Genomic DNA, 25,019 nt, shown 5'->3' on the forward strand with positions numbered 1-25,019 from the left:
ACAGATGTTGGACGTTGTGGTCAAACGAGATGCTTCCGAGGTAGGTAAAAGTCCCGAGTCCATCGAGGAATGAATCTCCAGTTAGAACAAACTGCACATGTAGGGATGATATCATGCATCCCCAACTGAAGTGGGAAATGGATTCTGGGACCCTTGCTCTCGCCAATATTGCCAGGAGTGAGTTGGGATGGAATCTCGACTCTCGCAAAGATTTCCCGGTTACCAAAACGACCCACAGCGGACCGTGCTTGCTCCACATCGAAAATACCGCAGAAGGGTGATGATGAACCATCTATCTAGAATAGCCTCAATGGGCATGTCGCAGAGGATTAGGAGAAGAATAAAACCAGAAAATAAAAATAATATAAGATAGCTTTCTCTGGACAAACCTCGGGGATCGGTAATTGTAAAGTCCCGATGTCCCGAAGGGGAATCTCCTCGCTTTCTACACGAATCCCTACAGTTTGCCTCCCTCCTCGACAATCCATGCGGCAGTGATGTTGGGCTTACACCTGTCTTTAGACTGTCATGCGCTCTCATTATCATCTTTAAAATCAACGGCAACGAACTAAAACCCGGTAAATTCGGAGAATATTATACCTCCCCTTCCAGCCAAGAAGCGCGCATGGGCATGCGCATGGGCGTCCCACAGAGCGATCTTCTTGAAGCATGGAAGAACCTTAGAGGCTTTACTACACTCATGGCGTAGCCTCCTTCCAGCATCATTTTCGCCCTGCGTCCGCAACCCGCTTGGTCTCTCGAGCCTCGTGCCGGGACTGCAATTGACCCCCTCGCCACCGTTCAGTGGGGAGGCGACAACAGCAACAACAACCATAGACGCCGTTATTCTTACGGTGCCAATGTGTGCTGTCACGATGCAGACTCACCATATGGCACGGATTCTCCTGTTGATAAATATGCCGCAGGAGTCCACGGCGATTTGGTCGACTGTCACGTCGCGCCTGCACGCTTATCACAAAATCGAAAGCGAGGTTGTGAAGCATGCGAGGGAGATTTGCGGGATTAGTACTATTGCTGGGTTGCCGGATGCGATCTGCTCGCATACGGTGCAGCTACTGTTTGTGGCATGCCAGTGCTTTCAAACATTTACAGAGCGGCAGCTAGTGGTGAATCTACTGAGAGAGGTTGAGGACTCAATTGGTTGGGCGACGGAGTACCGGGTGAGAGAGTTGATGAGCCGGTGGGCTGGCTGTACTAGTATGACATTGTTCATCTGAGTAAGTCGGTCTCTGCAATTTCTATATTATTTCACACTCTAATACAAATTCTATAAGATGTGTCAAAAGCTGGAGAAGGGCAAATTAGCTGGCAGAGAAGCAAGTTTGTCTCCATCGCGATCGAATACTATTTCCGTCCGCCACCCTTCAAGTCCCCTAAGCATCTAGATCAATCTCGCCCTCAGCCTGGACAGCGTGCATGAAATTCGCCTTGAGCGGAGTCACACTACCGACCGCCATGGTTAGTCCATTTATACTGCTAGGTCTTCTTTGCAGGGTTCCACTGGCCACGTACCTGGTTTTCCCGCCACGCACCATCCAGTCATCATCCATATCTGATGTGCGGTCCATGCTTCCATGAATATCAGTCAAATCCGGCTCCCATCGCAGCAGCGGGGGGGATTGGGTTTTGTCATTGTCAGCCAGCGCAGTAGTCGCATCCCCAGACGACGAAACCTCCCGAAACGGGCTCTCTGATAGCCACCGATTCGGCCGGATCCGAGAATACAAGACTTTCCTCTCTTCCGCAGCAGTTGTGGCAGGTCGCAGAGGGACATTGATCGAGTACAACTCCACACCTTCACCCCAGTTGTGATAAAGATGATCGATAAGGCGAACCGAGTGCCTCGACGCCTCTGTAACCATATCTGGATCGTAAGAGGGGAGCTTGCTCGGTGGCTCGAAGGATAAGGCGATAGACCTCTTCCCGCATAACGCAGCCTCCAGAGCCCCACCGATTGTACCGCTCGAGAGCGAGAAAAGAGTCGTTGTATTCGCCCCAAGGTTTGGGCCCGATATTACCAGATCCACTGGGTTAGGTTTCTCCTTCCTCTGATTATGTTTGTGAAGAGCATGGTTGTGATGTAGCCCGATCTGCACACAACCAGCGGGTGTTGAATTGACTAGCACCCAGGGGTGTTCATGTTGATTTTCCTCATTACTGCTGGGATCATTGGATTGGGACAGCCTGTCAGGATAGTAAAACGTCGGGCGGACGATCTCCCCTACAAAATGAGCTTTTCCGATCCAAGAGCGTTGCTGGTTGGGTAAGACAACAGTGACAAAGTGCCCCTGGGCTTTGAGTTCATTGACCAAAAAGTGAACAAACGGGGATCCATCCCGCGAAGGCGGCCCGTCATCGTTGACAACCTGACAATATGAAAACCTTAGTTCACACTCTTGCTTGCTTTGGTAGTGTTTTCTTTTTCCGCTATACGATTTTATTTGGTTACATGTAGGTAACTCTCATCGTCTTCATTCATGAGGTCTGGATGTAGTCATAGGATTGATGGCTGTTACTTACTAGGACATGCATTGGTAATAGTATGAGATGAGCTGCTGTGGCAGTGATGGATGGGCTGATATAACTTGAGTCAGCTCTTCAGTCAAGAATGCCTTGGGGAATTCGCTGGCGTCGAGGGGAACACTACTCGATGAGGAATTGACTTCATAATGCCGCTTAAATAAGTTATTTTCTGTGGAGGATTGCTTAACCTTGATCAATTGGCCAACAATTCGAAAGAGTCATGTGATGACGTATTTGGTTGGCTACTTACCAAGAACCCTTCAGGGTAATGTTCCCGAGATCGGAGAGAGAGAAGGGAGAGAGAGAAAGAGGGAAATTTGCCGAGCAGACACGGAGCCAAGTATCTATAGCCAGGCCAATGAAGAGAAACCAAAACCTGCACTCCAGTCAGAATCATGAGTAGCACTCACTTCACGATAATACTAGAAGGCAAGTCATTCTCTTATCTTTTCTGTTATCCGAAAGAATCCAAGTACTTGTTCGATGTCTCCACTACCCAAACCAAGTCCAACATGCGTCAAGTACTCCTTACATCCGCATAGTAAGGTGTACGGCGGCTAGTATTTAACGGACAATAGTTCTACTACTTCAGAACCAAAAGTTGTCTTCGAATTCTGGTCTTTGCAACAGACGTTCCCAACATCTCTGGAAGCTACAGCAGAATGTTCAGCAACAAACAACCAATCCGGTTCGAGCTGCGGTATGCCCCTCCCCCCGTGTTTGATATACCATTTCGGAGTCCGGATGGAGATAGACTAATCGACCGTCTTCACTGCTAGGCTTGACAGATCATGTATCTTTATTCCAGTCCTTTCGGAAGACCAAGCAACGAACATGCCGTCTATCTCTGGGAGACTGTTTCTAAGCATCCCTCAGGATATCTCTGTCAATGCTATCGAAGTGAAGATCGTAGGAAGCTTGAAAATGTAGGTGGAAATGAAAGAGGATGAACAGATAAATAGAGAAATAAATATCCTAACTCGTCCCTCCCTAGACCACGCCCTGAGATTAACGCAGGACCCTGTCAGGGTGGCACTACCGTGGAACGCAGGCAAATTTTGGCCTCATCAAGAGACAACTCATTTCGACTACCAAGGGGAAGATATGAGTTCCCGTTCGAGTTGCCTATTGTCCGAGAAATGATGGATACCATCACTGGCGTGGGCCACACGTATCATTCCTATGAGGTCCGGGGTGTTATTCATCGGCACTTCTATTCAGATATCGAGTCGACCACTCCACTTAGAATCCATCGGACCCCCAACGTGTTCTATGCGAATTTGCTGGACCAAGTCATGCCGGTGAGTGTTCTTTTTGCTGTCGGCTTTCGCAAACCTCCTAGGATAAGTGAGTGAGTCAGGACTAAAACCATAGCCCTTACACCTAGTCATACGAAGAGCATCCGAACGAGGAACTTAATCTCCGATACCGAATCTCGATCCCCACGCACATTCCCTTCGGAGCAAGTTTTCCCCTCAGATTCGAGTATTCGTCGCTATCAAACCTGCCGCAGAAAGGTCAATTGCCATCTGATATCCACCCCCGCAGCATCACCATCCACATCACCGAGACTCATGCCCTCAAAGTCACGCCCACGGCATCGGATGCAATAAATTACAATAACTACCTACCTTCAACTTTTCGGAAAGAGCATGTCATACTTCACCAGAGCTATGCCGTCCAACGACCTGCAAGGGCCCTCTTGCCCGAGTCGCTAGACTTTGACTACTCTGCAACGATACCCGTTCACCTCCCAAGGGATTTCCAGGCTTGCACGCAAGACGTTCAGTCAGAGCTGATCAAGGTGCATCATAGTCTACATTTCAACGTTGAATTCGAGCCCGAACCCGAGGGCGAAACAGTGTCTTTGCAACGGAACAAGGTAGCTAGCCCTACCTACTTTCTACCCTGCCTATCTGCCTACCTATACGCGACGCGATACACTGTCATTCTATATACCGAGAATTAACCTTGGAAATCCCAATCACAGATCACAGGAAGCATTCCGTTCCGAATATACATGTCCCCATGTACAGTCATGCACCACGACGTCGTGTACCAGCAGAATCTCCAAGAGCTTGAGAGGGAGCTAGGGATAGGGGATGGCGAGCCACTGCCTCCATACACACAGAAAGAACATATTTATCCCTATCCTCTGTCCTGAAATTCGTCAACCCAGCAGTAAAGGCAGTTCGATAATTAGGACAATCTGGCGAGCTTTTCTTGGTTGCTCGATTTATTTACAACCAGTATACTGTATATTTAGTTATGCCTAGCACTCTCTCTGTGACTTTAGGAAACCCGCCGATATACCCACTCTTGCTCAGCGTTCGCTACAATAATTCATGCCCTGATCCTCTTTGCCTTAGATTGATTATAACATAGTATATACAAGACCACATCGCCAGTACTGTATCTCTTCACGATGAGGAAGTTTAGTTTCTGCATTGGAGCTATTACGGGGGACTATTAACCCTAGAAAATAAGCGCGTATAGCTTGACAAGTCTACAACCTTCCTTTAACCACCTCCTGCTTGCCTGCTTCTTGTATATAGTTAGTTGGAAGATTTAAGAGGTATAAGCGGCAGCACTAAACCCTTTACAGCCTCGTTTATTCTCGCGTATAATTATAATATAATAGTACTATTGCAGAACCTCTCTATACTTCCCATACAAATTAAGATAATCATTATACAAACAAGCGAACTCGGTTAATTAGCGATCGCAATAAGAGATGATTTCGCAATGAAAATCCATTCCGTATCCCCCCTCCATACCCAACCAGTAATCAGATCAGGAAAAATCCCAGCCTGCATACTATTTGATATCTCTTTGCATCTTGAATCACTGTTGATCACGATGATGCCACTGTCTCCCAGCAAAAAACGGTGGTTTCTAGAACTTCTCTTTCTGATGTATCTGTACGTTCACATCGATGGAAAATTAGCGGCCCTAGAAGAAGAGGCAGTCGATTCAGACGCAGATGAAGATGAAACGCGCGCTCGGGCGGATGCAAGCGCAGAGATGGTGATTGAGGCCATGGCGGCTGCGACACGATCGTTAGATCGTCCTTAAACATCCACAATGATGATTAGCACTTGAGTTAGGGACTGGCATGCTGGAGATACTGTCACCTATATCAGGTAAGAGATTGTAAATATAGTATATAATTCTTTCAAACACGTGGTCTGCAACGCGACGTCGTCAATTGCGCTCATTAACATGAACAATAGGTTTCCCGATTACAAAGTCAATGAGATCGGGACATCATGAGCTGAAACGACGAGTATTTCGGAGGGCGTCATGAAGCTGGGACCTTGTGGATGGCCTGGAATAGATCGCCGGTTGACATAGTAAGATAAGTTGAGTGAAGTTGTTGTTCAGGGGCGATGATAATTGCAGACAGTGTGTGTGGTTAGCATAGTTCTAATCGATGGGCAAGGAATGGATGCTGACCGGAGCGTATTTCGGATGGTCGCCTGGTTATAGACCACAAACACCCTCTGCCCCGAAAGGTATACCCTCAGTAAGCCATTAATATAATTCTCACGCAGGAATTTATTTTGAAGCCCATCATATATGATCCTCATGTTCTCACCGACCTCACCCGGGCGACAATTGTGCATGCAAACGTTGGTGTGGCAGAAAGTGATTCCGGGGGGTCGCCCATCTCCATACAAAGTGGGCCACTTTGTATACATCTCGACTCCAACAGCAGATTTCCCTCCGCAAATGAATCCATCGAGGATCAACTCGCTCCCAACGATGTGGTAATTTGCTATACTACCACTATTTCATCATCCAGACTCAACGATTCTCAGGTTGATGGAAGTGACCGCCATGACGCACCTTCCATGTCAACATATCATATCATCAGATCCCCATCATCATCGCCATTCTCTCAACCGTCCTCATTATACGACTACTACTATCCTTACCAACCTCCTACATCTATCCTCAAGCCTATTCCTACTATTCATACCACTCCTCAAGATGAAACTCCTTCTCACCACCCTCATCCTCCCCTCCCTCCTCTCAACCCACCTACTAGCAACCGCATTATCCATACCCAACACCAACCCCCAAGAAACCCACCCTCACGCCAACTGCGACTGCTACATCACCTCCAGCTTCAGCTCCAACTCCAACAACAACTCCGACCTCGCACCACCGGCCTACTTCACACACTACAGATTCTGGGACTTCCGCAACACACCCCTCCCCCAAACCGCTCCCGAAACAACACAAACCAACCCCTCCAACCCCCACGATACCTCCACAATAGAAATCTACCCCCTCACGAAGACCCTCTTCTCGCACGACTGGCGCGTCCAAACCTGGGACCGTGAAGCAACAGACATCAGCCCCGTACCAATGAAGAACACCGACGGGAACGTCTTCCTGCTCAAGCACCCAGCCAGCACACCAAGAGACCCACGCTCATCGTTCCTAGTACTCCGCACAACCCGATTCCAAGACCACGCATCAACAGCCGAAGTGGAGGGCCTGTTCGGATACATCTATCACTGTTCTCTCCGGCTGAGAATGCGAATGATGTCGAGGGATGATATCGTAAGAGCGGCAGCAGCATCCGCACTTCCAAATAGCCAACCAGAATCCGGATCACACTCCAAGATCCCCCAAGGCAGTTGCGCCGGCATCTTCACCTACCGATCCTCGATCTGCGAATCCGACATCGAGATCCTAACTTCCGAAGACTCGCACACCATCCACTACGCGAATCAACCAGACTACGATCCCATCTCGGATACCTTGATCCCGGGGGCAAGTTCAATCGTGAACCTGACCAAGCCATGGACATCCTGGACGACGCATCGACTGGACTGGGTGACTGATATGTCGGCCTGGTATGCGGATGGGCAGCTACAGAGTAAGAGTAACTATTCGGTGCCGAATCGGCCCAGTATCGTGGCGATGAATCTGTGGAGTAATGGGGGCAATTGGTCGGGGGATATGAAGGTCGGAGACAGTGTGTTTATGGGTATTGAGTGGATTGAGTTGGTGTATAACGTTACCGAAACCGACCAGGATCTCCCTATCAAGGATCATCCGGGGCATAGGGATCGGTATCATCGGGTGGGTGGTCTTGCTTCTGCTTCTGCTTCTTTCTCTTCTTCTGCGGGCGGGAATATGCTGGATGAGGAAGATGTCGAGTTGCAGATGGCGAAGGCCAAGGAGAAGAGTGATGATGGGTGCCAGAGACCGTGCTGGATTGATCCGTGGCATCCTGTGTGAGAGTTGTTGTGTTGTGCTGTTTCTTTATTTTTTCTGAATCGGTGTCATAGATTCCCATCCTAATAGGCTTACGTCTGGAATCGTGCAAGTCTTCAAAATGGCCTTTGTACAGTTCGATCGTAGCTGTGTATGTAGTTAACGTGTTCATTGAGTATTTGCCTCCATCAGTACAAATCGTCGATCTCAAAGGGCCTGTACAGTAAATCGGAGGCATGACTAAATACAGATTCATCCGCTGTTCATCCAAGTCTTCAGATCTCATGCGCCATGCTCGCTGCCCAATGCTAATGCCATTGCCCATGCCAAACGTCCAATTCAAAAACCAATCCCAAAACATGCATGTCAGGAGCTGTAGCTCGACTGACGGGGTATCCATAACAGACAATGCCAAACGCTGATAAGCACACCCACCCAAAAATACAAACGACGCCCTTTCCTCCTCATCCTCCTCCTTCTCCTTCTCTTCGCCTGAAAAGCTGAACCTATTCGTAGTTAGGACGCTCAAACCATGAAAGCAGAAACCAACGCCTATATCCAGAAAACAAGAGAAATGCAAAACAAAAGAGAGCTGCTGCAGAGCAAGCACCCTAACATGTAGATACAGGATCAATGAAACAAGAAGCAAAGAAACTGACGCTTCGTACCTCCGCCATGGAAACTCTTCTCTTTTCTGTTTCTTCATAATTTTTTTTCTTTCGTATATTGATTGACCTTCACCCCCTCCTCCCTCCGGCGGGCATTGGGCCCTTGGGGGGGCCGCCATCCCCATCCCCAAATCATAGCAAGACATGGCCTTTCTGGGCGGGGTCAAATTCCCCCTCCAGGCCACCGGCCATTAACTCGGCCACTATCTTACGGCGCAAGAGGGGAGTGTCTTGGGCGCCGTAAGATAGTGGATCGAGGCCGATGGCCACAGCCTTGGCCGTGGAGAGGAGGAAGACCCCGCAATCGGAGCCATTGTCTTGCTGGGGGGACAGGGATGGCAGCACGCGCCACTCCTCCTCGACAAACTGGGGGCCCAGCTCGCCGCGGAGCCAGGTTTTGACTACCGCGATGTGGCGGCGAGACAGGGCCCCCAGAGAATCGAAATGCTCAATAGAGCGTTCCACCGGTCGCACAACAATCAGCGTCCAGTGCTGACTGTTGTGGACCGGGATGTAGACGGTGTCTACATCGAGGAGGAGTGGCCCCCCGATCTTAGCCCGCCGGGCCCACCTCGCCACCGACTCATAGCCTTTGTCTCGTAAATTCGAGAAGAAAAACGAGTTAAAGGCATGGAATCGGGGCTTGTCGTTGCGGCCGGCGTTGTGATTCTTGCGACGCAGGTAATCAACAATGAGGGCAAGATATCCGTTGATCACCTCGTCGTTAAGCCATTCGCCGCGCGTATAACAAGTGGCGAGGTCCCGCTTCGTGAGAGGGTCACCGGAGAGGGTGGTTGCGGCAGGTCTTGTTCCGGGTACGTGCCTATTTTCAAGATCTTTAATGCGGGCATCCCACTTGGAAGAGAGGGGTCGTACGGCTGGACCATCCGGTTTGATCCGGGATGGAAGCTCCTTCAACCTCTCTTCTTCTTGGATCTGCCGCCAGCGGTCGGCGTACACAGACTCGGTTCGGCCCTCTGGAATGGGTCTTGGTTCTGGATAAAAGAGACTGACGGCCGATAGTGCTCGGCCCAGCGGGAATTCAAAGGTGGGATTGGACCAGGGGTCAAGAATGGGCTCAGATTCCTCATCGTTCTCAGGGGCCGGCGGCACGTTCTCTTTCTGTTCGATGCCATGGCTGGCTTTGGTGTCAACCTTGGTCTCAGATGCGGCTTCCGTGTCAACACTGGTTTCAATAGTGGGGGTTTCATTGATCTTGTCCCCAAGATGGGGCGCCAGGACGTCCTCCATCTCATTCCAGTCTCGTGTATCATCAATGTATTCAGCTACCACAGGCTCTCGGAAGCGAACCCTGCGCTGAGCGAAACGACGAGATCTGCGTCTGTTCACAGTCACATCGGCGCTGTTCAACGCGTCAACATCCGTAGTGATGCTGGGGCTTTTTCTGCTTTTCAGAATCGTTTTGCGCGCAACAGCGATCGATGAGGCAAGGATCTCTTTGCTTTCATCCGAGATAGACTCGTTAGGCCCATGAGATCCAAGCATGGTCATGGTCTGCCGGACCGGACGGCGACCTGCCGCGGAAGATTGACGGTCACGCAAGGTCTGAGCTTCCAATGCTCTTTTCATGCCGGCAATGTCCCCAACAAAGAGAGCCCTGAAGGCAGCAGATCGCTCGCGTTTCTCTGCGCGCTCGGCACGCGTAATGTACCGTGGTTTCCGAACACCAGGGCTTCCTTGCTGGCGCAGAGCATCCTGTTCAGGTGAACGCTGGGAAGAACGGTGAGCCGAATTCTGAGCAAAATGTCGAGGTGATATCCGAGCGGGCCGTCGGACTGGCGGCATTGCCGGGTGATCGCGAGCTCCCAAATTCTTCGCATCACGAGCACGTTGCTCAACAGAGACAGAGCTTCTAGGTGCCTGCTCCTGAGACACAAGGTGCTGCAAAGCTTGAGGAGAGTCGATTGCGGGAGCCGCTCTATTGCTGTCAGGAAAATCAGGAATGTTATCAAAGTCAGGGAACGACTTGTTTGTACGAGGGCTGGATTCGCCGCTTCTAATCCTTCTATCGCGCTCCACACGCTCCTGCTGGTCAGGAGAGAGATTGCGAAGGTTAGAGCGAGTGGGGGACCCAGGGGGCGAATGGAGACGAGGTCCACCGCGGCGATGCAAAAGTGCGCACACGCGTCGCTTGGCAGCACCAACCGCGTTCGCAGCGGACCTTGCCGCATAGGAAACGTTTTGAGTAATTCCAGCAGGGATGGATACAACCGTCTGCATATAGTTCTGCCAGGTCGACCAGTACGCGTACCAAGGTGAGGAAGGTTGTGGTTCAGCATCGTGAACAACAGGAATGGTCTCGCTCCCAGCTTCGGCCACGTCTGAAAGACTAAACAGCATGACATCATCAGAAGCCATTGTGGTGTCTTCCATATCGTGGGCGGCATGGGCGGAGTTGTGAGACAAAGCTGGCTCAGGCCACGCTCCAGGCATCATACGGCCGTTCGGAGTGCTGGGGATCGTCGAGATCGCGAGAGCAGTGGCAGGCTTAACTTTAGTGGTGCCAAGCTGACGCGACTTGGGAGAGATTTCAAGTAGATCAAGGTGAGCTTCGACTGCCGCGAGGGTTGTAACCATGTTTGGTTCATTGTTCTGTTCGGGACTATCAATGTCCATGGGAGATCCAGGGTACCAATCATCTTCGTCTGTGGTGGCCTCAATGGCAGCAGTAGCAGCACTACGTGCGAAGCTACCTGCTCTCACACGACGGAACTTGGCAGAGGGTGAGGTGGTGGGTTCAGCTTGGTCATAGCCACCATCCTCCATTGATCTCTTGCGAGAAGGCGTAGTAACGCCAGAAGATTTATTGGCTGACAACGAAGTCATATGAAAAGCACTCTTGTTGATAGCAGACTTGCCTCCGATAAGGTAATTGGTTCCGCGTGATCTCTCAGAGTAAGAAGGACCGCTGAGGTGTCTGTCATTCAATGACCAGAGCGCACGGCCCAAGCCGGCAGATCGGGGATTGCTGGTCCCAAGATAATTGGAAGCGAAGGAAGACTGCGTATTGCTACCACTCTTCTGGTGGCCATTAACGCCGAGGGAAGAGGTGATGCGACTGTTCGGAGAGAAATGGTGATCGGGTCTGATGAGCGGGGTGCGGAGGGGGAAGGAAGGTTTGTTGGCATCGTTTCCATTGAGTCTGACAGCCATCGGCTTGCCAGGAAGATTCACAGCTCGGAGCTGGTACTTGGGGGACGATTCCTGAAGGTTGAGGTCAGATGCGGGGATGTCGGGGGTACAGTCCATGGGGTCACTAGGGCCATGGTCGGCGGCCTCCTCTTGGGGCGCCGAATTCGAGGGAAAGATGCTCACGTCGGGCATTGGGAGATCCCCCACGTTGGACCTGAGAGTCGAGAAGACTCCAGACATGGTGGATAGTATTTGAGAAAGAAGCTCTTTGTGAGAAAGATGTAGTAGGAAATCAATCGCGGACGAGAAGTTGCTGTATTCGCTAAGCTTTCGTACGCGTTCGACGAGGATGGGAAGATGGGTGATAGGAGAAAAGAAGAAGAGGAAGAGAAGGAAGAGAAATAAGAGGATTGTGAGAAAGAAAACAAGAGCGGCGCCGGGGGGAGCGAAAGAGAAGGAGGAATCAAAACAAAAGCATTCACAGAGGGCCATGGGTGACTGCCATAGTGATGATGGAAGTCGCGCGCGTCGCCTCAGTGAATTGGAGCTCCATAGGAACGCGCCGGGGGGAGGGGAGCGGCGGGGTGGGCGAGGGGCGAGGAAGGCGCAAAGACGGAGGGGAGGGCGATGAAGCCGCGAGAAGTTGAGGAAGAGACGAGACAAGCAAAGCAATTGGAGTCGCAGCAGATCAGTTCAACTTCCGCGGGAAGCTTGGCTGCCACTTTTCCTCATCCAGAATGTCACGTGGTGCGTGCTGGCTGGCGGATGAACCAATGCATCTGCTGTTCATCTTCCTGTGGGTATGTCCAGTCATTCTGAACATGCGATCCATGGGTCTCCTTCCAGTTGTTAACATCTCATCCTCTGAAGATAGGTTACTGCTCTGCGATCGTGCTTGTACACACCTTATACTACTCTTCCACATACTCAATTAATTAGTTATCCGCAACTTGGCTCTCTACCCTCACCTCTTATCATCCAACTAGTAGTACTGTCTACTCCCTAGTAATCCACATAGTTGTTTTACTACTTACGATCTACCAGTAGTCAGATCACTAGTCGCTTGTCGTTCCTTATCAACAAGGATCACCACCACCTTAAATTTTTAGACTCCCTTCTAGATTGCCGGTTCGGTCTTAGAAAATCCGATCACTCTCATTCGCCTCCACCATTGGCTAATATTTCCCACATTTTAAGAACAAATAAGCAAAGAGATCATCAACGGTCTATGTACAAGAACGGCAGCTATGTTATACACCAAGGACTTTGGTTAGTCCAGCCCGCTGAACCGTAGAGAAACAAAGGAGGAAAGTTTACAATATTGAAACCGGGTGATGGCTGTCGGACCCACCCAGCGACTACCAAGCTATTATGGCGCCAGCCCTATCCGATCGAAGAACAAAGGCGCTCCCTCCATCACAATCCAGGCAATTCCTAGTCATGCACAGTCAGCATCCGCAATTTCAACAACACATCGGGATACACCTACCGGAATATACAACAAGCTTTGTGACTACCTCCACATCATAGCGCACCCGGGGCCGTTTGATCTGCGAAAACACTTCCTTCTCGTCGGCTTCAATTTCCGACTCAAACGGAGGGAACGGTATTGTCGAAGAAGCTTCTTGGGAGCTAACATCAACAGAAGTCGCCACGCCAGGGGCACCGGTGCCCATCATGGTCTCATACTCGTGCAACTTAGACGGCTTTCGGGACAGTTTCGGTAGCTCAGACTCCGAGGCCGGACCACCTGCTTCCGGAATTGGGGACGCCTGGTTGGCCGTTGAAAGACTTTCCCGTCTCCGTTTCTCGCGATATGCCAGTGTCTCATACGCATCAGCTTCTGACTGTGGGCCAATCGAAATAGCGCGTCGTCTGGGATGCCGGATCGTGGTAATAATCGAAGGTATCTCCGAAAAGCCCGGTAGCACTTCGTGGTCCCGAAGCTGGGATGGGACTTTCGTGTATTGCCTGTTTTTATGGTTTCGTTAGCCTGTGCTTCTACTCTGAGACGCATTATTCGTCTTTCCTTTTTTGCCGTTTAAGGGCGCGGAGGTAGACTTACGAAGCGTTCCTGAAGAATCTCCGGGGAAGTATGAGGCCCAGCTTTTCCAGGCCTCGAAAGACGGGAGGCAAAGCCCGAAGCAACAGAGGCTTGGTGACGGCTCGCCACGTAAAGAGCATAAGAACACCAATGACGAGGCGGAGAGCCGTCTTGACCAGTCCAACACGCCGAAATTCAAATGGAACAGTGGCCGGCACAGGTTCGTCCCACATCAGGCTTGACCTGGCTATATGCCAATAGGCCACTTGTGCTCCCAGCATAACTCCTGCAAAAGCCACACTGTCGTCGAAGCATGGGCAGTCATCGGCAGGCTCTGGGTGCACACGAACCAGCCCCAAAATCAACAGAATCACTAGTGTAGCCCCCCTCCCGGTAGCAGAAAGGACATATTCATCGATGGTCGGTCCAAGCGTATACTGTAGGAAGGCAAGCAAGAACCCAAGTAAACATCCAATGACAACATCGAAGAACCCATGCATACCACAGTACAAACGACCCAGGACAATGGAACAGACGTAGAGGTATGTTATGGCTTGCAGGACGATATTCACCCGAGGGCTCAACGTGGATTCGGAGGAGTTTAAGAGCGCGAGAGCGTATGCCGCAACCGAGACCGCATTGGTAGAGTGAGTCGAGGGAAATCCGTATTCCAACGCCGCGGAGCCGGACATCGTTATCCGTTGGAGGGGAGGAGATAAGGGCCGCGGTAGGCATAGCAAGTCCTTGATGAAACCGCTAAAGAACACGCCGGAAGCCAGAAGATGGACCATCCTGAGAAAATGAGGGTCGTCAGCTCAATTGCAGACCAGATGATAGTTTTCCCTCGAAGGGCTCGTCATGAACACCTACCCGCGCCCCAAGCTCGTATACCCGCACCAGAACAAGATCGGCAGAAAAACCATGAAAAAGGTATGTGTGCCCAGATTGGCCGTGAAGGCAAAGTAGGAATCCAGGGCCGGAGTACGAACCCTTTCCTGGACCCAAGCCAGATACGGTGTCTCATATCGGATCAGGGGCAGGAGTTTCTGCCGTGGCCAGTAACGCCAATAAGGAAGCCGGTTTCGATCTGATAGCAATTGATGACATGTCACGGTTAGTCTTCTAGAATCCATTGCATTTCTACGATAGACACCACATACAATGATCGAGGCTTCTCAGCCCAGCGTCCGGCTGGCCATTCTTCCCATTGACCATGCTGTCGTTGTTGTTCAAGACAAGGCAGCCGTTTCAATCTAGCGTGATAGTATGTTTGCGACAACCCCCCATAAGGTTCCCAGCAGATGGCAGTCTCAACACCCACAACGTGCTGGCAAGATCATTGAAGATTGGTGTGGTTGGAGAGGAAGCCCGAGCTTTTCGGGGGGGGAGCCACTTTCGATCAGAGGAGGGAAAGGAGAGCAGTAGATCACGGTAGGCTAAGTCATGCTCATCCGGCGTTATCGCAGAAAAGGTCGTGGTCTTGGCAGCCGATGCGGCCGTGGTTCGTTCAACCACTCAACACTCGGCGCTCACGCTTCCCCGGGCTGAGCTAAGGTTTTAGTCACCCAAACACGGCAGCGAACGAATACGATCGCCCTCATAATAAGTGATATAATCTACAGCCACCACGGGGGTGTCACCTTTAAAGCTGGTGACGGCATGAGGAAATCTGATAATATTGCTAGTATGCCAATCTTTACTAACTTTATTGTGGTTTTTCAGTTTTGGTTAGTGGGTAGATGGATCAGTACTAGTAGTACATGTAGTACTATGAAGTAGTGATCCGAATATATACAATCACTACTACGTACTGGTACTAGTGTAAGTATCATCGGGTCTTGAAACAGCACCAACCTTCAGTCAAAGTAGTTGAGAAGTAGTACTGGTTCGAGTCCTTGCTATATGTAAGGGAGTAGCTTTGCGAGCTTAGAGATTATACTCTCTGAGCGAAACTAGTAATGCAGAGGAGTTTGGTGTTAGACATTTTACCTTCGGGACAGTGTCTCTCTCTAGTCGGTGCTCATGCACTCACTCATTGAACCGTTGATCAGTGCAGTGGTTTATATATACTAGCAAAGTAAACCGCGCCATGGTAAACCTCAGTCCAAACAAGACACGTTCTCGTTTGATCATGTTCTATATCACTTTGAAGCCGTTTCGTCTTCCAAGTATGTAGCTTACTACTGGTAAAAACTGGCTAGAAGATGCTAGAGTATTGGCAACTCGACGTCGTATCCTAATACCTACCTTGACTGGCTTGTTCCATCCGCAGTGTAGAGTGCCTGCGACTACAATCATGATCTACGTTGTAGCCTAGCCCATGTCCATAGTGTTGAGGGGCACTAGGCTAAATTGTTGGCCTAGAATTTCCAACTGATAATAGATAGTGGAAAAAGCAAAGCTGGGCAGCGCAGCTTGGCGGGCTTCAGAGCTAAACCGTTTATACGTCTAAAATCTTCCCACCTGGAAGCTGACAAGGACAACGACGCGTGGAATGAGCCCAGACCGGGTTGGGAAGTTGCAGGCATCGGTGGCGGAGGCTAGAAGGCAGACAGAAACTGGACATTATGATGGCTACAATTTTGGCACCATGACGAGTGAAATTCCTTGATTGATAGCAATGGAATCAACAGTATGGAGGAATTCATTCTATAGACCTGGGACATCACAAACAATCTCACCAGCATGTCTGATCTGATTGAGTGGAAGCGTATCTAATTACCTAACTAATAGTAACCAACCTCTAACAATTGCTCATGATCACTAGGCACCGAGTGATGAACCTCGGCAGGAACAGGAATCATCAGCTCTCTCGGGCAAAATCCAAGGCTGAACGTGACATTGAGAAAGATTACGTCAACGCGGGTTTGTCGTTTCTACTCCGGACTAACTAACTAACTAGTTCGTTACTGGGTGAAAAGCTGTTTCAGGGACCTGGACTGTGGACAGAGATGTGTGTAGCACGGGCCTGCAAGGGATCGCACCCGAAGGAAACCTTGATCAATGTTATCGATCACCGGGCCCAACCCTGCCACTAAAGCCCGATTTGATTCGAGGATCGGGAACAATTCCAAGGAGAGCGATAAAGTGGTGGTCGCCCGGCTCGGGGCCCGGCCATCGTCCAGGAATTCCTGAGGAGCAACCCAGGTAAACAACCAAGGAACCGAGTGCACATCGGCTGAACCTGCTAAAAATAACATGAGTGGACGAGCCCGAAGACGAATGGAATCAATGGAGATGCGTCCAGCTGAAGTTGCGTGGAGTGACAAGCGGAGCTCGTGCGTCATTTGTCCCGCGGCGTTGCCATGGCAGCCCATCGGCCGGTAAACATCGGTCTCGCGGTTTCATGTCAGCCACGACGGCCTCGTTGTTGGAGCAGCCGTGGGAGGAGGAGGAGGCTGGCTGGCTGGCTGGGCTCATCGTGGAGAAACTAGTAAGAGCATCTCGAGCCTGACATCCCTTTCTTCCCTTCAGAACCTCTTTCGTGCTGGATTCGCGTCTTGTTTTCCTTAACCCACCAACCTCCCCCTCCTCACCTCCCAAATAACCACCACCACCTTTATTCCCCCCCCAATAACCTTTTGTACAGCAAGCCACTTTACTTCGACATTCCTAATAACGCAGGGGAATTTCTTAGTACACACCCGATCCAGAACTTTCCACTGTGCTTTTGACAAGACGGTGGATCGTTGAGGAGCAATTATTACCGAGCCGCATTTCTTGACCGACAATTCTCACCCCCTTCCGGAACGGTTGTATACTCACATTCCTCGAAATTCTCCTACTCCGCCATCATGTCAGGTACAATGTACGACGAGCACGTTTATGCACCCTCACGGCGTCATTCAGTTGCTACTCCTCCCCCATCCATGACTCCCCGACATAGTCGGACCCGCAGTCAAAGTGTCAGAGTTAGCAACGGCACCGTAAGCACAAATACAAGCATTTCGAGTGGGAGGATGTCGGAAGCTACAAATATCACACATCCGCCTGCGTATTCCAAAAAGTTCGTCGTGGTTGGTGATGGTGGATGTGGAAAGACGTGCCTTTTGATCAGTTATTCCCAAGGTTATTTCCCAGAGGTAGGTTCTGGATACGTCGCGGTGAGGCTCTCCCGCATCGATGCCAAACTAATTCGCGTTCGTCTAGAAATACGTCCCTACTGTGTTCGAGAATTACATCACACAAACCACTCACCGAGCCTCTGGCAAGACGGTTGAACTAGCCCTCTGGGATACTGCTGGACAGGAAGAGTATGACCGACTGCGTCCACTGTCATATCCGGAGACGGACCTGTTATTTGTTTGCTTTGCGATAGATTGCCCTGCCTCTTTGGAAAACGTTATGGACAAGGTAAGCCCCAGCGGTCTCGCGACGAATCATAGTAGCTAATGCCGGCCGCAGTGGTATCCCGAAGTTCTGCATTTTTGTCCCACTACCCCACTTATCCTGGTCGGGTTGAAGTCAGATCTGCGCTCGAAGAGAACGTGTATCGAACTTCTCAAAACCCAGGGTCTAACGCCTGTGACTCCGGAACAAGGTGAGGCGGTGGCGCGCAGGATGAATGCCTCCTACATCGAATGTAGTAGCAAGGAAATGCGCGGCGTCGACGGCGTCTTCTCTCTGGCAGTCGATACCGTTGTCTCTGCGGAGGAACAGGACTGGAACGACCGCCAGACGTCTACTACTTCCGGTAGCAAACCTAGAGTCGGTGGTGGCGGCGGAGGAAAGAAGGTCAAAAAGCGTTCCTGCAAGATTCTGTAGACCTTGGTCTCCCTTTTGATGTTTGTCTGGTCATGATCATCTGCCCCTTTTGGTTTCGCCTATTTTTCCGCTGAGCTGTCTGATTTTTCTGCCATTCCTGTTGTACCGAATGAGAAGCCTGGTTGCTTCGACGGTTTCCCCACGCTTTTGTATGTGACATGACATGACATGACCAAGAGGCCATGAAGATGAAAGACACTGCCATGATGCATCTGTGTCTGCTACTTTGCCCTCTACCTACCCTTTCACCTCCTCTACATGCCGGTGGCTTCTTGACTTGTTTTGCTCCCTCTATGTTGCTATACCTGCTCGACCCTGATGGCCGTTTCCCTCAATTACCATTACTCTTATCATCATATCCTTCCCCGCCCCCTTGATTTCGATTTGGCGACTGTTCTTTTAATTCCTGTGTCTGAATGCTTGATGTTGTCACGAATTTGGTCCGATGGCCGCTCTTTTGCCATGCATGGGATGGGTGTTTACTGGCGCAAGCGAAAATCCCGTGTACTTGGAACTGTTGAACTTATTTTGTTGTCAAACTCATAAACTCTGTTATTGCCCCATATGGTATCCGTATCCCGATGTTTCCGATAGCAACCAGGGTAAAGAGCATAAGATAGCAAAAAGAAAAAAAAAAAAAAAACAACCAAAATAAACAATACAACAGTAAGAGTAAAAAAACAAAAGCAAACTCCTCTACCATACGCCACCACCAAATCCAATCACAATCTACCTAATCCGTACGTACCCACAAGAAAGAAACAATCAGAATCTCAAACCAAATCCTAGACCCATCTTCCCCCTCGGATCACCGACCCTCCTCATGAAGCTGACTCTGCTCCTCGTCCTGATGATGTCCTCCAGCACCAGCACCAGCGCCAGCTTTCTGCCTCCCGCCCTCCCCAGCCTCATGCTCCTCCCCAGGCCGACCCATAAAGTTCTCAAACTGCGACCAGAGAGCTTCCACAGACCCGAATTCATTGCCCACCTGCAAGTACAACGTCAGCTTAGAATAGATTGAGATAGACGGGATCTGATCTGATCTGATCGGCATGCACGGAATGGATCGGAGAAGATAAGTGGGGGGGGGGGAAGGTGCGAGTAATTATCCGTCAGGTATGTATGTTTGTTGATACTTACTGAGATAATGCTCTCTAAGTTCCGGTTGAGCCGGTTGATGTTTTGGAGGACTTGTTCCATGCCCTAGATAGATTGATTGGTTCATTAGTTGATTGGTATGGGGGGTTTCGTTTGCTCTGGAATGGATGGCATATGAATATATAAGAATGAGATAAGACTAACCACTGCAATCTCTCTAACCAATTCTGCCCGTTGCTGTTCGAAGACAGTTGGGCTGGAGGATCTGTTTTTGGGGATTGGTGTTGTTGACATTATGGTGATGGTGTGAGTACCCACGTAGTCTGGGTTCTGGAGAAGAAACAACAAAAGGGCAAAACAGCACGTCAATTGAGGAGCTTCAGAAGCTAAGTGTCTGCTGTTTATTTGTCCTCGTCCTTTGTATCTTGCTTGACTGCACGCGTGTTGATTGCTTTCGATTGTGATTGTCGGTTGTGGCTCGAGGCGGGGCGGTTCCTGTCTCGGATTGCCTGATTGGGTTTGGTGTTGTTTATTTTGCCCATGCCGGGGCCTACCGCCTTGGTGGCCGCCCTGGGCTTATCGATAAGGGAACGTTTTCAGTATGAGGTTATGAATATCGAGAAGTAATTGAAGATGCGTCGGGCAAAAAGACTGAATTTGAGCGATATTTGATGCTAGTCGGATGCATTGATTTTATTATGGAGATTCATTATTTTCAGGACTCTGCGGTATCTGATTGCACTCCTACAACCAGTCTGGTACGTAAAATAGAGTTGCCGTTACAGCAGCACTCAGTGCTATCTTGCTCGAGCATTGCAACTAACGGATGCTACGTGCATATCTACTTATGTTTGGGATATCCGCGCCAAGTTAGTTATTCTGACTGTGATAAAGATAAATACAGAAATACCGATCGAGATGTCCCAGGTTCACCCACCAAACCTTCATCGACTTGACGTTGCTGTGACGTAACGCGTCGCCTAATGCCTATTTAATTTTGGAAGACTGTATCAGTCTGTTATATCCAGAACATATATGCTAACTTGTTTCATCGGACCACAATATAAACATGAAGGCAATCGGCGTGGAGAACTACGGCCCCGTTGACCGTCTCGAAGCTCGAGAAGTCCCGAAGCCAACAGAGCTCCAGCCTCGTGATCTTCTAGTTCGGTACAATGGCTTCAATCTCTTACGTCCTATGTCATAGTAACTGATAACAGTGGACAGGGTCAAGGGTGTTGCTGTGAACCCTGTGGATACGAAAGTCCGGAATGGTACATACGACGACTATCCTGGTAAGAACTAGACCATGTCCACGAAAATGCAGGAGTGCCAGGTTAACGTCTTGACAGATTACTACGATCGCGTCCCACGACCATTTCAAATCACCGGATACGATGGGTCAGGTATTGTTGAAGCTGTCGGATCACAATGTTCGCTTTTCAAGGTTGGCGATGAGGTATACTACTCGGGGAGCCCCATCAGACAAGGATCGAATGCCGAGTATCAATTGGTAGATGAGAGGAGTGTTGGTCGCAAGCCGAAAAAGCTCGACTTTGTTGAATCGGCTGCCATGCCGTTGACGTATATCACGGCGTATGAGGCTCTTGTCGAACGACTGGAGATCAAAAAGGGAGAAAAAGCAGCTCTTCTCATCATTAACGGCGCCGGCGGAGTGGGTGCTATGGCTACGCAGATTGCGCGTGTTGTGTTGGATCTTCCTGTGGTCATTACGACAGCGTCACGACCGGAGACGATTCAATTTACGAAAGACATGGGTGCGACACATGTCGTCAACCACAGAGAGGACGTTGCTAGTCAGATCGAGAAACTGAACCTCGATATACCACTGAAGTGAGATATAATCTCTGGAGATATAAAGCCATCGCTAACAACAGCAAGGTATATCTTCATTACGCATTCGACAGACCAGTACATGGATACATGCGCTCGGGTTTGTGCGCCGTTCGGCAAGGTCTGCTCGATCGTTCAAGGCCAAGCCAAGATGTATGGAACGGAGTTCATGTCGAAGTCGTTGACGTTCGTTTGGTGTCTGCTTGGAACAAAGCCGTACCATAAGGTGGATGTCGAATCGCACCATCGCATTCTGGAAGAACTTACGGACTTAATTGATGCTGGCAGGATCAAGTGCCACCTCACGAAGCGACTGAAATTGACACTTGACGGCGTGAAGAAAGGACATGACTTATTACAGTCTGGAGGGAGCATAGGAAAAGTCGGGTTAGGCGTAGAGGAGCCAGGTTCTGGAGAGATCTTTGCATGAAACCGCGACTTAGCAGTTGAGCCTACGGTAATTTGAACCACAACAATATAAACATAATGAATGGACGCCATTGTTACCTTTGTCGTATTATTTACCCCACCGCCAATGAAACAAGCTGAATGGGGAGGATCCGTTCTCCAGATATCCGAGCCCACTTGCTTCATCCACAACCCACCGCGACCATCAGTGCTTCAACTACCACAGCAGGAGATCTGAGAGTGAGACCGAACTACCTAGAGACATCCAACAATAACATTCACATACGCAACAATGCAATAGGCCAGGATTTGTGGTGGACCTCGCGTATCACAAATGACCTCACAATAAGGCCCATATCAACCGACGATAATCAAAGACCTCAACATGCCAGTTAAGTCTTCATGAGATGCATATACTAGTCATGAGATATGCTAATCTGACAACTACTCAAACTCTCATATCAGTCTAGGCTTCATGAATTCGACCAACAAATCCCCATCGCTCCTTGAAACCCAGCCAAACCATCCGAGACTGGCGCCTCTCGTCATGAAAACAGTCAACCCTGCACCATACACGCCAACAAACCCACCGAAAAATATACCCAGTCCGAACAAAATGCCACGCGTACAGACAAAACCAAGTCGAACAGTGCAATCCATCGTGGAGGAAAGCAGCAGTGGCACCGGCACGCGTTACGTCTTATCAGACGTGTCCCAGTGCGTTGCCACTGAGAAGAGGCACTCAGCCAGTTACATATACTGATGGTCAGATCCATTCAGCAATACTACCCAGCCATACAGGGTCCAGCAAGACATGCCAGCCGTGATCATCTAACCAATGCCCAGGGATCTCTCCATCACGCCACCGTCACCCCATATTCTCCCAATAGATAGAAGGATCCGCTACACCTACAGCAATCACAGGAGATCTGCATAAGACACGTGTATTTGGCCGAAGACAACGGTGCTGACTGGACCCCCTGATGGAATCTAATGGATGAGCCACATACATTCCTTGGTGTGGCAAAGAAGACGTAGTCCCTTGCTTTGTTCTCTAAAAAGACAGGATAACATACTCCACGTACGTATATAGTGTCGTGGCAAAAGATCCAAGTCCTACGGCCTCAACCAGTCCTTTCTAGTGATTATTCTACAAAGTGATAATCAATGTTTCGAGTGACTGTACGCGTGGACGTGATCTCTAAAGGATTCGACGTGGGCACGAAAAGACCAGGCAAGTATGTGGATGTGATGACACGCATCACACATGATAGACAACCGGATCGTTCAGTCAATTAAAATAGCCCGAGCTAATTAGACAATACAACTATACTATATATAAAGCACGGATAAATCAAACTAAGACCGGGTACGTGGGTGGATACCATACTACTCATCATCACTCTTGATTTAGATTATCTATGCTGTAATCCACCCCGACCCAGTGCGTAGATAGATAGTTATCCGTGGAGAAGAAAACAAGTTCAGACCCACAATCATCGATAGCATCATAGAAAACTTATCTGGTTACTATCTGCCTATCCGGATACATTTGTACTATGACTCCCGCTAATCATCTAATCACTAGCTTGCCAGCTAACTAACTAACTAGCTAATAGTCCATTTACGCCATCACTTGCGTAAGCACTCAATCCAAAGCGAGAGAACCAATCAAGGTGGCTATGACGGGAGTGGAGGTCACTAATCATTAGTTCCAAGTCGATGGAGCGATGATGTCAATGCGTTTAGCTAGTTAGCTAGCTAGGTAGGACTTCAGGCATCAAAGTTCTAGTCTTGTAATCAATGGATGATATTATTTCCTTGCGATCATGTTCCAGGCGGTGATGACGATGATGATGATGGTGGCGGTGGTAGTCATCATGGCGACGACGGCTATTGGGTATCAATAAAGAAGTTCATCAAAAGACGCAAGGGGATTCTATGAGCGACAGTTCTAGAAAAGGTTTCCCAGCGTCGGATATCGAGAATCAAGAAGAGACGTAAGGATAAAGAATACTCCTGAAATCCAAGATTCTTTCAAATTGATTTTGCCTACTCCGTCGCTAAAGGACGAATAGAATAAATCCAACCAAATTCAGCACAGCCCAGCCCAATCCATATGTTTGTAAATATTTATCCGGATCTACCGAACTCCCGAGTCATGTCCGTGTCTTCGTATCGTTTCGTCTTGGCTTTTATCGTATCTTAGTGTATATATCGTGTCGTAGCGTAGCGTCTGCGTAACTGACGGTCGCCAGGACCGTGAGGTTTTGAGGCATAGAGTAAAACTGAGGAGGAGAGGCGCAAAGAAGTGCATCATGCAGAACCTCTTCTAGCTGGGACGAGGATGGTGCTGAGTCGCTTCCAGCGCTGTGTAGGCGAAGTGGGTGACTCGCGATCTAGACGGTTGTCTAGACTGGGCTTAGAAGAGGATTGAGTGGAGGATCGGGGTCTGGTGACAAGCGCTTCGTGGTCGGCTAGGACATCCTCGAGCCGGACATCGCAATCAGACATGCGCGGCCGAGTATCATTGGGGTCGAGAATCTCGATGAATTTGGACGACATGTCGCGCATCTTTCGATCGGTAAATGACTTGGTAGAGGGAAGCTTGTGACGGAGGCTGATTCTTCTTTTTTTTTTTTGTTGGGCGGAATGCGGCTTTGCCGTTTACTTTTCTTTGTTTCCTTTGCTGCGGCGACGATCAATCACGAGGGTGATCGGGAAACTTTGTTCGTGAAATAGTCGGTGGTGGAAAAAGTAAAACCAACCGAGGTCGGAGAAGTAGGTTCGTGATGGAAGTTAAGGGAATACTAGGAGCACTGTGGACCGTGAAGCGAAGAAGGTCCGGATCGCCGCTGGCGGATATATCTTCCGTGCGGACAGAGAGTGGACGAGGAGTTGGAGATGAGCAGAGGGGTAAACGACTGGGACATGAAGGACAAAGGAGGAGAAGGAGGAGAACGAAGATGAAAAAGGCACAGACAATGCAGTAGCGGGTGATGCCGATTCGCTGGGCACGGTTTCAAGTATGCGCCAGGCAGGGATGTCGAGCGGTCTTTCTGCGTCAGAGCGGATGAGCTGACAGAGAATGGCCCTGAAAGAAATAATTTTCACTGAAGGAGAAGGAGTCTAGGCGCCGTTGAGGTCCGGGGAAGGATGGGTAGTATTTATCATTGCACAAGATTTCTTTTTGAGTTCCTCTATGATGAGTGTGTACCCATTGACCCGCCAGTCAGGATGCCGCGAGTTCCGCA

At 49.7% G+C, this 25,019-nt stretch overlaps 14 protein-coding genes across 14 annotated transcripts; 7 read left to right on the plus strand and 7 right to left on the minus strand.

Moving 5' to 3' along the window:
* Positions 1 to 505: 505 nt before the first annotated feature.
* On the minus strand, positions 506 to 841 carry ASPBRDRAFT_36448 (uncharacterized protein). Its single transcript, XM_067623504.1, has one exon. The coding sequence runs from the start codon at positions 833 to 835 to the stop codon at positions 569 to 571; it is 267 nt and encodes an 88-aa protein (XP_067484500.1). The 5' UTR covers positions 836 to 841; the 3' UTR covers positions 506 to 568.
* On the plus strand, positions 648 to 1,345 carry ASPBRDRAFT_232425 (uncharacterized protein). The gene is made up of 2 exons (XM_067622009.1): positions 648 to 1,238; positions 1,296 to 1,345. The coding sequence occupies exon 1, from the start codon at positions 861 to 863 to the stop codon at positions 1,236 to 1,238; it is 378 nt and encodes a 125-aa protein (XP_067484501.1). The 5' UTR covers positions 648 to 860; the 3' UTR covers positions 1,296 to 1,345.
* Positions 1,183 to 2,684, minus strand: ASPBRDRAFT_36450 (5'/3'-nucleotidase SurE). Its single transcript, XM_067623505.1, has 4 exons — positions 2,542 to 2,684; positions 1,534 to 2,387; positions 1,296 to 1,464; positions 1,183 to 1,238 (listed from the first exon to the last, which is right to left on the minus strand). Exons 1-3 carry the CDS (start codon positions 2,551 to 2,553, stop codon positions 1,395 to 1,397), a joined length of 936 nt encoding a protein of 311 aa, XP_067484502.1. The 5' UTR covers positions 2,554 to 2,684; the 3' UTR covers positions 1,183 to 1,238; positions 1,296 to 1,394.
* A 694-nt stretch (positions 2,685 to 3,378) lies between these two features.
* ASPBRDRAFT_190581 (uncharacterized protein) lies at positions 3,379 to 4,513 on the plus strand (the record flags this gene model as incomplete). The annotated part of the gene is made up of 3 exons (XM_067620257.1): positions 3,379 to 3,470; positions 3,539 to 3,845; positions 3,932 to 4,513. The coding sequence occupies 3 exons, from the start codon at positions 3,379 to 3,381 to the stop codon at positions 4,511 to 4,513; spliced, it is 981 nt and encodes a 326-aa protein (XP_067484503.1).
* A 637-nt stretch (positions 4,514 to 5,150) lies between these two features.
* On the plus strand, positions 5,151 to 6,117 carry ASPBRDRAFT_36453 (uncharacterized protein). The gene has a single exon (XM_067623506.1). The coding sequence runs from the start codon at positions 5,404 to 5,406 to the stop codon at positions 5,617 to 5,619; it is 216 nt and encodes a 71-aa protein (XP_067484504.1). The 5' UTR covers positions 5,151 to 5,403; the 3' UTR covers positions 5,620 to 6,117.
* Positions 5,773 to 6,348, minus strand: ASPBRDRAFT_232430 (uncharacterized protein). The gene has a single exon (XM_067622010.1). It carries the CDS (start codon positions 6,243 to 6,245, stop codon positions 5,925 to 5,927), a length of 321 nt encoding a protein of 106 aa, XP_067484505.1. The 5' UTR covers positions 6,246 to 6,348; the 3' UTR covers positions 5,773 to 5,924.
* A 189-nt stretch (positions 6,349 to 6,537) lies between these two features.
* ASPBRDRAFT_113575 (glycoside hydrolase family 16 protein) lies at positions 6,538 to 7,800 on the plus strand (the record flags this gene model as incomplete). Its single annotated transcript, XM_067616754.1, has 2 exons — positions 6,538 to 7,116; positions 7,180 to 7,800. 2 exons carry the CDS (start codon positions 6,538 to 6,540, stop codon positions 7,798 to 7,800), a joined length of 1,200 nt encoding a protein of 399 aa, XP_067484506.1.
* Positions 7,801 to 8,576: 776 nt separating this feature from the next.
* Positions 8,577 to 12,429, minus strand: ASPBRDRAFT_50188 (SUMO protease ULP1; the record flags this gene model as incomplete). The annotated part of the gene is made up of 2 exons (XM_067626495.1): positions 8,577 to 12,144; positions 12,320 to 12,429. The coding sequence occupies 2 exons, from the start codon at positions 12,427 to 12,429 to the stop codon at positions 8,577 to 8,579; spliced, it is 3,678 nt and encodes a 1,225-aa protein (XP_067484507.1).
* A 504-nt stretch (positions 12,430 to 12,933) lies between these two features.
* ASPBRDRAFT_36455 (PAP2 domain protein) lies at positions 12,934 to 15,103 on the minus strand. Its single transcript, XM_067623507.1, has 5 exons — positions 14,802 to 15,103; positions 14,512 to 14,728; positions 13,663 to 14,433; positions 13,087 to 13,568; positions 12,934 to 13,031 (listed from the first exon to the last, which is right to left on the minus strand). The coding sequence occupies exons 1-5, from the start codon at positions 14,854 to 14,856 to the stop codon at positions 12,967 to 12,969; spliced, it is 1,590 nt and encodes a 529-aa protein (XP_067484508.1). The 5' UTR covers positions 14,857 to 15,103; the 3' UTR covers positions 12,934 to 12,966.
* A 2,189-nt stretch (positions 15,104 to 17,292) lies between these two features.
* On the plus strand, positions 17,293 to 18,564 carry ASPBRDRAFT_232553 (Rho4-like protein). Its single transcript, XM_067622011.1, has 3 exons — positions 17,293 to 17,723; positions 17,791 to 17,994; positions 18,046 to 18,564. Exons 1-3 carry the CDS (start codon positions 17,436 to 17,438, stop codon positions 18,403 to 18,405), a joined length of 852 nt encoding a protein of 283 aa, XP_067484509.1. The 5' UTR covers positions 17,293 to 17,435; the 3' UTR covers positions 18,406 to 18,564.
* A 649-nt stretch (positions 18,565 to 19,213) lies between these two features.
* On the minus strand, positions 19,214 to 19,797 carry ASPBRDRAFT_190586 (DASH complex subunit DAD1; the record flags this gene model as incomplete). The annotated part of the gene is made up of 3 exons (XM_067620258.1): positions 19,214 to 19,393; positions 19,546 to 19,608; positions 19,708 to 19,797. The coding sequence occupies 3 exons, from the start codon at positions 19,795 to 19,797 to the stop codon at positions 19,214 to 19,216; spliced, it is 333 nt and encodes a 110-aa protein (XP_067484510.1).
* Positions 19,798 to 20,572: 775 nt separating this feature from the next.
* On the plus strand, positions 20,573 to 21,853 carry ASPBRDRAFT_60884 (zinc-binding alcohol dehydrogenase family protein; the record flags this gene model as incomplete). The annotated part of the gene is made up of 4 exons (XM_067628270.1): positions 20,573 to 20,673; positions 20,731 to 20,798; positions 20,856 to 21,357; positions 21,406 to 21,853. 4 exons carry the CDS (start codon positions 20,573 to 20,575, stop codon positions 21,785 to 21,787), a joined length of 1,053 nt encoding a protein of 350 aa, XP_067484511.1. The 3' UTR covers positions 21,788 to 21,853.
* A 161-nt stretch (positions 21,854 to 22,014) lies between these two features.
* On the plus strand, positions 22,015 to 22,559 carry ASPBRDRAFT_232608 (uncharacterized protein). Its single transcript, XM_067622012.1, has one exon. The coding sequence runs from the start codon at positions 22,241 to 22,243 to the stop codon at positions 22,526 to 22,528; it is 288 nt and encodes a 95-aa protein (XP_067484512.1). The 5' UTR covers positions 22,015 to 22,240; the 3' UTR covers positions 22,529 to 22,559.
* A 1,522-nt stretch (positions 22,560 to 24,081) lies between these two features.
* ASPBRDRAFT_114527 (uncharacterized protein) lies at positions 24,082 to 24,339 on the minus strand (the record flags this gene model as incomplete). Its single annotated transcript, XM_067616827.1, has 1 exon — positions 24,082 to 24,339. The coding sequence occupies one exon, from the start codon at positions 24,337 to 24,339 to the stop codon at positions 24,082 to 24,084; it is 258 nt and encodes an 85-aa protein (XP_067484513.1).
* Positions 24,340 to 25,019: the final 680 nt, after the last annotated feature.

The sequence above is a fragment of the Aspergillus brasiliensis genome, assembly GCF_001889945.1.
Source record: "Aspergillus brasiliensis CBS 101740 unplaced genomic scaffold ASPBRscaffold_1, whole genome shotgun sequence".
In the NCBI taxonomy this organism is placed as follows: domain Eukaryota; kingdom Fungi; phylum Ascomycota; class Eurotiomycetes; order Eurotiales; family Aspergillaceae; genus Aspergillus; species Aspergillus brasiliensis.

Coding starts and splice junctions, on each gene's coding strand:
- ASPBRDRAFT_36448 (XM_067623504.1), bottom strand. CDS start 835: ATGGTTGTTGTTGCTGTTGTCGCCTCCCCACTGAACGGTGGCGAGGGG.
- ASPBRDRAFT_232425 (XM_067622009.1), top strand. CDS start 861: ATGTGTGCTGTCACGATGCAGACTCACCATATGGCACGGATTCTCCTG.
- ASPBRDRAFT_36450 (XM_067623505.1), bottom strand. Junction 1,465..1,533: donor GTGCGTGGCGGGAAAACCAG/GTACGTGGCCAG, acceptor GGCGGTCGGTAG/TGTGACTCCGCTCAAGGCGA.
- ASPBRDRAFT_36453 (XM_067623506.1), top strand. CDS start 5,404: ATGATGCCACTGTCTCCCAGCAAAAAACGGTGGTTTCTAGAACTTCTC.
- ASPBRDRAFT_232430 (XM_067622010.1), bottom strand. CDS start 6,245: ATGTATACAAAGTGGCCCACTTTGTATGGAGATGGGCGACCCCCCGGA.
- ASPBRDRAFT_36455 (XM_067623507.1), bottom strand. CDS start 14,856: ATGGTCAATGGGAAGAATGGCCAGCCGGACGCTGGGCTGAGAAGCCTC. Junction 14,729..14,801: donor GCTGAGAAGCCTCGATCATT/GTATGTGGTGTC, acceptor AATTGCTATCAG/ATCGAAACCGGCTTCCTTAT. Junction 13,569..13,662: donor AGATTCTTCAGGAACGCTTC/GTAAGTCTACCT, acceptor CCATAAAAACAG/GCAATACACGAAAGTCCCAT.
- ASPBRDRAFT_232553 (XM_067622011.1), top strand. CDS start 17,436: ATGTCAGGTACAATGTACGACGAGCACGTTTATGCACCCTCACGGCGT. Junction 17,724..17,790: donor CCCAAGGTTATTTCCCAGAG/GTAGGTTCTGGA, acceptor GCGTTCGTCTAG/AAATACGTCCCTACTGTGTT. Junction 17,995..18,045: donor TGGAAAACGTTATGGACAAG/GTAAGCCCCAGC, acceptor TGCCGGCCGCAG/TGGTATCCCGAAGTTCTGCA.
- ASPBRDRAFT_232608 (XM_067622012.1), top strand. CDS start 22,241: ATGAATTCGACCAACAAATCCCCATCGCTCCTTGAAACCCAGCCAAAC.